Source organism: Arachis duranensis, chromosome 8, assembly GCF_000817695.3.
Source record: "Arachis duranensis cultivar V14167 chromosome 8, aradu.V14167.gnm2.J7QH, whole genome shotgun sequence".
NCBI classification, from domain to species: domain Eukaryota; kingdom Viridiplantae; phylum Streptophyta; class Magnoliopsida; order Fabales; family Fabaceae; genus Arachis; species Arachis duranensis.
In genome coordinates this window covers 3,794,017-3,804,826 of record NC_029779.3, presented here as the reverse complement: position 1 = coordinate 3,804,826, position 10,810 = coordinate 3,794,017, and the positions used below count along the sequence as shown (strand labels likewise).

Sequence of the window (10,810 nt, the reverse complement as noted above, 5' to 3'; positions counted from 1 at the left end):
CCTAAGTCCTTAATTCCAAGCAAGGTTCAGAAAATTGGATTGGTCATCAAACCGTTCTAGTTACTGGTTTATTAGTTCACTGGTCCAACCGATCTAATCGGTGGTTCAACCAGAAAAACCATTTTAAAATAAAATAATAAATAAATTATAAATAAACATCAGAAAATATAATTATAGTCTAATATAAATATTAAAATAGTTTTTAAATTTAAAACACTACATTAAATGTCATTAATCAAAATTCATATGATCTTATTAATATACAAACTCAAGTTAAATAGTATCAAGAAATATCAAATATTAAATGTCAACATAAAAATTTATCAATCATCAAAATTTACAAGAACTTGATGCAGATTTACTTCAATGGGCTCATCTTCACCTTCATTTCTACCCTGTTGAGTAGAAGAATCGAGAGATGGTATAAATTGATATTGATTGGGACTGCTTTGTTTTGTTTAGCCTTTTTCTAATTTAAAAGACATTGAGTTTTTTATTAGTATATGATTCTTTCAGATTGATCTTTTGAATGATGGGAAGACAAAATGCTAGAAAGTAGAATAGAAACTTAATTCTGGGCAAGAAATCATCATCGAAGTCTAATTCATCAAAATCCCAAGATGTTCTTGTGAGTTTTTTTTGGGATAATTATTTAAATATATTATGTAATTATGATTGTGATTTTAACTATTGTGCTAAAGAAACTTTCAAGTAACAAGGATATGGTGATGGTGGTGTTGTCTTCTGAGGCATCAATGTCTCCTCATCCAACCCCTCCAATTTCTTCAGCTAAAACCATAACAAAAGGAATGGTACCAGAAAATAAGGTAGTTAATGGATCATCAAATGAAAAGCTTTTTGTTGTTGCAAGTGAAGATGAATAGGCCAATGCACAAGTTTGAATGTAGCAAATTAACAAAACTTAACAGAGCCAGAAATAAAAAAGAAGCAGTAACAAAAGTTAAATACCAGCAATAAATAATCACTATAAACCCTGAAATCAATAACTATTTCAACAAGAATTCAGAAACATCATGCTCAAAAATTAAAAAACGGCAACAACAGATAATAAATCCATTTTAATCAATAATTTCAACAGCACAAAATCAATGATTTAATTAATTTCAGATTCAGAAATCACAAATAAGAGTATCAAACATTCAAAACATTGAAACAGACTCAACAGTGATTTCACTAAATTAAACAGAGCATTAGCAAGGAAGAAGAAGAACATTAGCAATATTATTTGAATAAAAAATTCAGAAATTAAAAGTAAGAAGAAGAATCGAGCATTCAGAAATTAAACAAAGCCATAGTAACCAGAGCAAAATCAAAAGGAAGTAAAGCATGACCACTCACCTTCGACGGAGACACAGATGGCAACTGGCGAGACAACGGCAAGAGGCGAGACGACGGCGAGAGGTAAGACGGCGGCAAATGGCGAGCTGCTCCAAGCCACGAACAGAAAAGTCAGTGGACGACGTGCCGAGCTATCTGGGTTCCAGTCAGGGAAAAGAGAAAGAAGCGGAGGCGTCGAGAACCTGGGGATGGCGACGGCAAGGAACTTAGGGCTAGGGTTTTGCCGTTTTGATTTTACTTTGCTTTGCATGAATGATCAGGGAAAGGGGGCCTTCAACTTGGTTTTGATTTTTCTTCTTTTTTTTTTTAAAACGTAAAATTGCGTCCTTTTTTTAGAACCGGCCAGTTACCGGTCTGGTCCAACCGTCGGTTTCTGGCCGGTTCAACGGTTTTCAAACGGTTCTATAATTAACGGTTTTTGGCAATGGACCGGATCATTTTCATTGTCGATTTTCGATTGAACCGGTTCGACTGGCCAGTCCAGTCTACTTTTTAGAACCATGATTCCAAATCATGAATGCAAAATTCTACTCTAAAACTAGAAAATACATTTTGTCAAACACTTGGAATGTATAAAAATAAAACATAAAAAATTACAAAAATAATAAAATTTATAACTACCAAAACAAGAAAGAAAATATAACAATTCAAACAAGCAACAATGAACATGAAAACACTAAATTGTATTAAAGAAAAATTAGAATTCACACAAATTTTCATAAACTAAAATTAACAAAAATAAAGAAACTAACAAGTAAAACTAGAAAAATTAAGATTCTAGAACATGAAAATATAAAAGAAACTACACTAAAACAAGAATTAAAATCTAAATCTAAGAAGAAACTAAACTAAAAACTAAGGTTCTGAAAACCGGATCGATCATCAAACCACTCTAGTAACTGATTCACTGGTTTATTGGTCTAATCGGTTCAACCGTGATCCAACAAAAAAAAACCATTATAATAAAATAATAAATAAATTATAAATAAATATCCTAAAATATAATTTTAGTCTAATATAAATATTAAGATGTCTTCTAAATTATGATGTAATAGACGTATTCCTATAAAAAAGAAAATGATTCGATAGCTATTTTTTTAGTGTCTGACAAAATATAACTCAATAATTATAAAGTCTAATTTAAACCATCATAAATAAATAAAATAAGTAATGAAATCAAATATAAAACTTAATTATTTTGTTTTGTGGTATAAAAAAAGATATAATATAATAAATCATATTGTTTTTATACATAATGACATAAAATTCAATATTATCCTTCTCTGGAGCCTTCTATTTTTATTGGCTTTTATGTTTATCTTTGTGCTTTATTTTAATTTTATTAAATTAAAAAATACTAATATTATTTAACTTTAATTTTTAACTTTTATCACAAATAAAAAGATGTAATGTAATAATAAAAAAAATACTCATAATAGAAGAAGTTAAATTTACACTTTCGTTATATTTATAGTAGCGTAGATAATTAACATAAGAGTTATGAGATCTTTTTAATTTGTTTTTAAAGTAGTACACACTTTTGAGGGTAATAATTATGAACTAATACATAATGACAATTAATTGCTACCGATGAAGATAAGGCAGAAGAAAATAACTAAAAGAGGAAGTAAGAGAGAACAATTCAATATAATAGTGGTGGTGGACAATAATAAATATTTATATAGAGAATAATAAAAAATAACAAAATAAAAATAAAAATTCATAAAAATGATAAAACAAAGATAATTTAAGATCTTGAATATAAAATTAAGAAAATAAAAAAATTTTAGCCATTAAAATTATGTAAAAAAAAATGTGCTTTAAATATAAACTTTTATATCTAATTCAAATTAGATAAGATTGAGAAAATAAAAAATTTACAAATATTTATAAATTTTTAACTTAATTATTTCACATATAACAACGTAATAATTTTAGTATTATAGCTAAATTAATTCAAATTTTATTATTCTATAGAATAAAAAAATTATATAACTTATAAAATTTTTATTTTTATTTTTTATTTATCAATAATTTATTATTTATGATTTTTTATTTATTTATCTCAAATTTATAATTTTAAAATATAAAAATTAATTTCCTAAAAATATTAGAAAAAACATTAACAATATCATAGTTTTTATTCTATTTTAAAATTAAACAAAACTTAGAAAAACCTTTAAAATTTTATTATTTGAAGAAATAAAATTTGAGATATTAGATGTAAAGAAAGATTAAGAATTATTTTAACAAAAATGCTATTTGTACATCAAAATTAGCCACTAAAATCAGCCACTAATATATTTATGTATAAATACATGTGTGGTTTAATTTATTTTTAATGTGTATTTGTATTTCAGCATGTATTTTATACTGATAGTTGACTTTGATAACTAATTTTGGTGTACACATAACTTAACTCTTATTACAAATAGTATTGAGTAGGGGAGTTACTTAACAATATTAACTTTTTTATAGGTCAATTGTGTATGTTAATAGAAGCTAAAATAATAGTGTCTATATAATATTACTCTTTTATAAAAATATAATATATTTAGTATTATTTTTTACAGTTATTTTTTTATAATTATTGACAAATTTTAATCATTTGAACAAAAATTTAAATGTTTGATATCTTAAATTTCTTCTTTAAATGAGAAGATATGACTTAACAAGTAAGTATAAAAAATAAATAATTATATAATAGTTATATATCTAGATATTTAAATCAAACAAGTAAAAAATTCTTTTAGCAAATTTTTAACAACTCAAAAGTTAATATAATAAGTAGTTATGAATCAAACATCAAAGTGAAAAAAAAAAGTTGTGATAATGGTATAGTGGTAATAAATTGCGATTGGACTGAATAGAAGAAGAAAATAAAGAAGAGTAATAAAAAAAAGGCAACATAATAATGACGGTGACACAATAATAATTATACATAAATAAAAAATAATAAGAAAAAAAATAGTGTATAATATAGTGAGATGACATAATCAAAATAAAAATTAATAATTTTAAAAGATTAATAAAATCAAAGATAGTTAAAAATGTTTAATATAATATAAAATTAAAGAAATAATTTTTTAAATTCAATAGAAAAACAGTTGAATAGACACAGTAATGTCTGTTAAGCTATTAGTAGTAATAGATTTCATATTCTTGTAAGATTCATATTAATGTCTATATTATTAAATAATTTTTATTATAAAAATATTATTTGTACACTAAAATTAATTATTATATATTTTTATATAAATACATGTGTAATATATTTTATGTTTAATGTATATTTTGTATTTTAATGAATACTTTATACTGATAATAACTAATTTTTGTGACGGATTATAATCTACACTTAACATGATTTTTTTTATTATTCTCTAGCAGGTCAATGGTTGAATTAGTCTCTGAAAGATTGGTCATTCTCTCATTTCTGAAAAATTTTATCAATCAAATTAGTCTTTTAAATATTATAAATTAATCATTTTTGTCCTTCTGTCACTCAATTAATAGTTTTCTACTAGTTAATGATTGATGATACAAAATGTTAACTGATAGCATACATGATACTTAACATGTCTAATTAGACGCTGATTAAATTTGTTTATGAAAATCTATTAATTTAGTCTATTTTTCAAATTATATAAAACAATTCTATTATAACCTAACGATATTAAATTAATAAATTTTTATAGATATATTTATCCAGTATCTAATTAGATATTCTAAATACCTTGTATGATTTGAGTTAACATTTTATGTTATTAATTATTGATAAAAACTATTAATTAAGTGACTGAAAGACAAAAATAATTAATTTATAATATTTAAAAAAATAATTTATCTTTTAAAAATAAATTTAAAAAATAATTTATGTTTTAGAGATTAATTTGGCTATGAAATTCATTTTTTAGCACCGATGACAAAAATTTATAAAAACCTCAAATGACAAAAAGAAGCAGCCATATTTCGTTGACAAGAAAGCATTATATTGATGAAAAGAAATTAAATCTCACATGTGGCAAGGGGCTTTTGTGATCCTAATAACTTATCTAAACATTTTAAGGCTCTTCGTTGCAAATTCATTTACTAAACAAGACGGCATGAGTTCTAAAATAATCCTAATAATATTTAATATTTGAAAAACAATAAAAAATCAATTTAAACAGATTAAAGTTATTTTATTTAATATTTATTAATTATTATTTGTTCGGTATCTCGGATATCGGACAGTTCGGGAGTGGTTTTCGGTTGATCCGGTGGGGTGTAGCCTGAGGTCAGGTGGCGAAGGAGAAGTTGATGGATCGACGTTTCGAGCTCTCGATGTGAAGGGGGGTGTCACCTGCAAAGACAATCTGACGCCCAAGTCAGTAGAGTGTGCAGGCGAGAAAGGGGTAGAGTGGTGTATTACGTACCTTGGGGGAGGGGCAGGCCTTTCCCCATTTATATCGGGCCCACCTTCCTCGAAGCTTCCTCACAGCTGCAGTGGAGAGCTGTCAAGGACGCGTGTCCGGGTCGTTGAGTGAGCTGTATGTGCCCGACCGTTAGGGTCAGGTCATCAGTGGGTCGGGTTGACCCGCGAATGACCTGGGCCAGGCTGTAACAGTGCCCCCAACGCACCAGCAATAGTCGCGTGGGCTGTTGGTGGCGTTACATCTTCTCTTATGCGTTGTCGCCAGGTCGGCCGCCCGTGGAGGGGACGTGCCTTTCGTGTGCGTGCCTGTTCGTTGCTGGGACGATCATTTGTCGCCTCGTTCCTTGCACAGAGCATTAAATGCTCATATTGGGTTGAAAAATCCCGCGCGCAAAGACTGATTTGCCCCTGGAATTTTCGCGCTTCTTTGAGTAGCGGTTTTCAAAACCGTTTTGTATTCATTCCCATATTTCGACCGTCTTCATCCTCTTCATTCCCAAAATTCCCAAAGGGTTGTTCTTGTCATCCTGTGCATCTGCTTCTCTTATTTCTTCCTAAATTCTTCAAAACTAATCCAGGTAAGTAGTTGTTTCTTTATTTTCTGCTTTGCGTCTATTTTACTTTTGTCATTGCTTCCTATTACATGCATGTTGTTTGCTTGATCTTCTTTAGTGTCGAGTAGGTGTATTAGGGGGGTTACCATTCCGGGGTAGGTTTTTGTCAGGGTTTTACTTTAGGTGTGCTTAGTTTGGGTTGCAGAATAGGTCAAGTGTAGTTTCTGGGTTTTTTCCCACTCCCGACCTCATAGACTAATCGAGTGGTACCCCCACTATAGGTATGCCTCGCGTTGTCACCCGGGCTTCTACCTCCGACGGGAGTTATGACCCGTATGCTTGGGTGGTTTCCGACCTCAAGGACTCCCCGAATCAGATGGGTGAGAAGGAGCTTACCGAGTTCCGTCAGGCCGAATACCTATGCGGGGGCACCGATGAGGAGGCCAACTATGATGTTTACGTTCCTGCTCCTCATGAGCGGTTATACGAGATCAACTTCCATGCCCCTTGGGTTGCCGACTGGATCTGATTTTACAAAGCCATGCTCACCTAAGTGGGGGTTCGTATCCCCTTCTCCGCCTTCCAAATGGGGCTTCTTAGTCGGATCTCCATGGCGCCATCGCAGCTGCATCCGAACAGTTGGGCTTCAATCTGCTGTTTCGAGATGGTATGTGAGTATTTGGAGCTGTCGATGTCCGTCGATGTCTTCCTATACTTCTTTAGTCTTACGAACCCTTCCAAGGTGGGGAAGGCGAGGAAGGGGTTTATGTCCTTCCGTTCTGCCCAAGGACGGAGGATATTTGGCTTATTCGAGGACTTTTATCATGGATTTAAGGATAAGTATTTCAAGGTGTGACCGGTCAAGGGTCGTCACCCTTTTTGGTTGTCATTAGAGGGGAAGCACCTCATCCCGACATATTGGAGTTTCGGGGGCGGGGTCCAATGCATTTATTAAGGTAACTTATAAGGGGATGTCGGCTGTGGATCGAAAAATTGCCGACGTGCTGTGGGCCATTTTTGGGAAAAACCATGTGAACCCTCACCTCCTTATGGGTAGCCGGGAGGTCGCCAGGGATTATATTTGTGAGTTACTTTTGTTGTGTCCTTTCTGTATGGTTGCTTCTTTTGATTTAGTATGTTGATTACCTACTAACTTATTCATTTCTTGTTGTAGTGGGGATGTCTGCCGAAGTGACCGGCCTTGAGAATTTGTACAAGACTTTCTTGGCGGAAAGTGATGGGGGAGAAGGCCGACGAGCAATCGGTGGTTCCTCCTAGAGACGAGGGGGAGCAAGCGGCGCCCACACCTTGTGACGTCTTCATGTCGGACAAACTTGTCAATGCGATGCGTGACTCCCCCGTTCTTGAGGAAGTGGCTGGTACCGGGCACTCGTCTTCCAATTCCTACCCCTAAGAGGCAAAGGTCACATTCTAGTCCTGAAGGGGTCCTTACCGTGATGGAGAGGAACTTCAATGCTGGGTCGTTCATAGATTCCCAACTACTCCCCGGCACGGAGGAACACTTCCATGGTACCGACCTCGCGGGGCAGGCACGATGGATGTATTGTACTCTTCTCCGTGGTGCTGCCATAGCTCGGAAGGCTGAGTTCGAGTTGTCGGGTATGGCGTCGCTCCGTCGGAAGCTCGAGACTGCCGCCACGGCCAACAACAAACTCAAGGCCCAAGTTGAAACATTCCAGGAGCAGCTAACCGAGGCGAAGGAGAAGCTTAAGACCGCCGAGGAGAAGGCTACGTCTGCTGAAGAGAAATTGAAAACTACCGATGCTTCCGTATCTCGTCTGACAGAGCAGGAAACAACATTGGAAAGCCGACGAGGTTGAGGGACTCAGGAAGAAACACAAGGAGGTCAGAGAGCAAGAAAAGAGTGCGATCTTTATGACTGAGGAGGCTCTTAAGGCTCAGGTGAAAATCGTGGCTCCTGACTTTGATACCTCGGCCATCGGGGTTTTTAAGACGATCAAGGACGGCAAGATTGTTGATATGCCTAGGAAGTGAACTCTTTTACCTTGTGTTTTTGTGCCTTTGTTGTAGAACTTTTTGAACTAGTTTGTCGTACTTATTTAGTCAGTTGGTCGGCTTGTCAATATTATGCTTTTCCGTTTACCCGGTAGTGTTTGCGTTTTGTCTTGTTTTCGTTCTGCTATTATATGATCACTGCTTCATCGTTTGTTTATCATTACGTTAGTGTCTTTGTCGAGGCCTTATCGTGGCTTTATTATTATCGCGGCCATTTATTATGGCTTTTCAACTTGTTTGGCTCCCGGGGTGATCAGTCCCGGGGTGCCGTGTTGTTATCTCGTTTGTTGTTCGATATGGGGAACATGTTGTCGTGGGATGCATAGTTGAGCAAAAATAAAGAGCAAATTTGTTAAGTAAACATTAATCGGCAGTTAAACAGGGATACAGCGGTGGTGAGTGTTCTAACCATAGTGAATTATTAAACTCGTCGAACCGCCTAACCGGCGCGTTCTGGCTAGGAATAAAATCTTCTCAGATTACCTGCCTTCCATGTTCTCGGTATTTCCCTGTCGTCGAGCTTCTCCAATTTGTAGGCGCCTTTGCTGAGCACCTCTTTGACCCTGTAGGGTCCTTCCCAGTTTGCCGCTAGCTTTTCTTCCCCCTGCGTTGCGGGCCCTATGTCGCTGCGTCGCAGGACTAGGTAATCCTTTTCGAACTCCCTCTTAAGCACTTTGGCGTTGTAGCGTAGGGCCATTCTTTGCTTTAGTGCTACTTCTATCAAATGAGCCATCTCCCTTGCCTCATCCACCAGGTCTTTTTCCACTGCTTCCTCTTCTCCTTTCAGAAGTAGTCATGGGCTCGGCTCGCCTATTTCCATGGGTACCATCGCATCTACTCCGTATGTCAGGCGGAAAGGGGTTTCTCTCGTGGAGGATTGCTCGGTTGTTCGGTAAGACCAAAGGATTGAAGCGAGTTCATCAGCCCATGCACCTTTTTTGTCACCCAGACGCTTCTTGAGGCCTTGTAAGATTATCTTATTTACGGACTCGACTTGTCCATTTGTCTGGGGGTGCTCTACTGAAGAGAACCTCTGCTTTATACCCAGGCCGTTGAGGAATTCTATGAACTTTTTGTCAGTGAATTGTGTCCTGTTGTCCGAGATGACGACTTCTGGGATGCCAAATCGAGTGATTACCTGCCTCCACATGAACTTTCTACAATTGGATGAGGATATGCTGGCCAATGCTTTGGCCTCTATCCACTTGGTATAGTAGTCGATCACGACTATAAGGTATTTGACTTGCCCTGGGCCAACCGGGAAAGGTCCGAGGAGGTCGATTCCCCATTGGGCGAAGGGTCGGGAGGTCGTCAGTAGGCTCAGCTCGGAAGCTGGAGCTCTGTGGAAGTTGGAGTTTTCTTAACACTTGGCGCATTTTTTCACAAATTCTTTGGAATCTTCCATCATCGACGGCCAGTAGTATCCAGCTCGGATGAGTTTTCTTGCTAGGGCTTTGCCCCCGATATGATGGCCGCAGCACCCTTCGTGGACTTCCTTGAGCACGTAATCCATTTGTTCGGGGTGTAGGCACTTCAGTAGGGGCTGGCTGAGTCCCTTTTTATATAGTTGTCCCTGTATGGTCGTGTATTTTGCTGCCTCCCTTCTCAGCACTTTAGCTACTTTCTCGTCGTCAGGGAGTTTGCCGCTTTTAAGGAAATCGACGATTGGGTCCAACCAAGAGGGGTCTGCCTTTGTCAAGTGGAGGGTAACTGCCGGTTCTTTTAGCATGCCTTGGATGAGAGACCGGTTGCCTACTCCTGGTTTTGTGCTTGCTGACTTGGATAGGAGATCTGCTCGTGTGTTTCTTTCCCTCGGGACATGTTGGATCGTGACTTGCTCAAACTGGATGCTCAATTCTTTAACCTTTTCCAGGTACTTTTGTAGCAACGAGTCTCTGGCCTGGTAGCTCCCGTTTACCTGCGAGGTGACGACCTGCGTGTCGCTGCATGATGAGCGGATAATTTATACGCTTTTTGGCATTGTTTTTAGGTAGTTTTTAGTAAGTTTGAGCTACTTTTAGGGATGTTTTCATTAGTTTTTATGTTAAATTCACATTTCTGGAATTTACTATGAGTTTGTGTATTTTTCTGTGATTTCAGATAAATTCTGGCTGAAATTGAGGGACTTGAGCAAAACTCTGAAAAAGGCTGACAAAAGGACTGCTGATGCTGTTGGAATCTGACCTCCCTGTACTCGAAATGGATTTTCTGGAGCTACAGAACTTCAAATGGCGCGCTCTCAACGGCGTTGGAAAGTAGACATCCAGAGCTTTCCAGCAATATATAATAGTCCATACTTTATTCGGAAATTGACGACGTAACCTGGCGTTGAACGCCAAGTACATGCTGCTATCTGGAGTTAAACGCCAGAAACACGTCATGATCCGGAGTTGAACGCCCAAAACACGTCATAACTCGGAGTTCAACTCCAAGAAAAGCCTCA

The 10,810-nt window shown here is 36.0% G+C and overlaps 1 protein-coding gene across 1 annotated transcript; it reads right to left on the bottom strand.

Moving 5' to 3' along the window:
- Nucleotides 1-9,160: 9,160 nt before the first annotated feature.
- Nucleotides 9,161-10,096, bottom strand: LOC107460189 (uncharacterized). The gene is made up of 2 exons (XM_016078528.1): nt 9,752-10,096; nt 9,161-9,505 (listed from the first exon to the last, which is right to left on the bottom strand). Exons 1-2 carry the CDS (start codon nt 10,094-10,096, stop codon nt 9,161-9,163), a joined length of 690 nt encoding a protein of 229 aa, XP_015934014.1.
- Between the last annotated feature and the right edge of the window lie 714 nt (nt 10,097-10,810).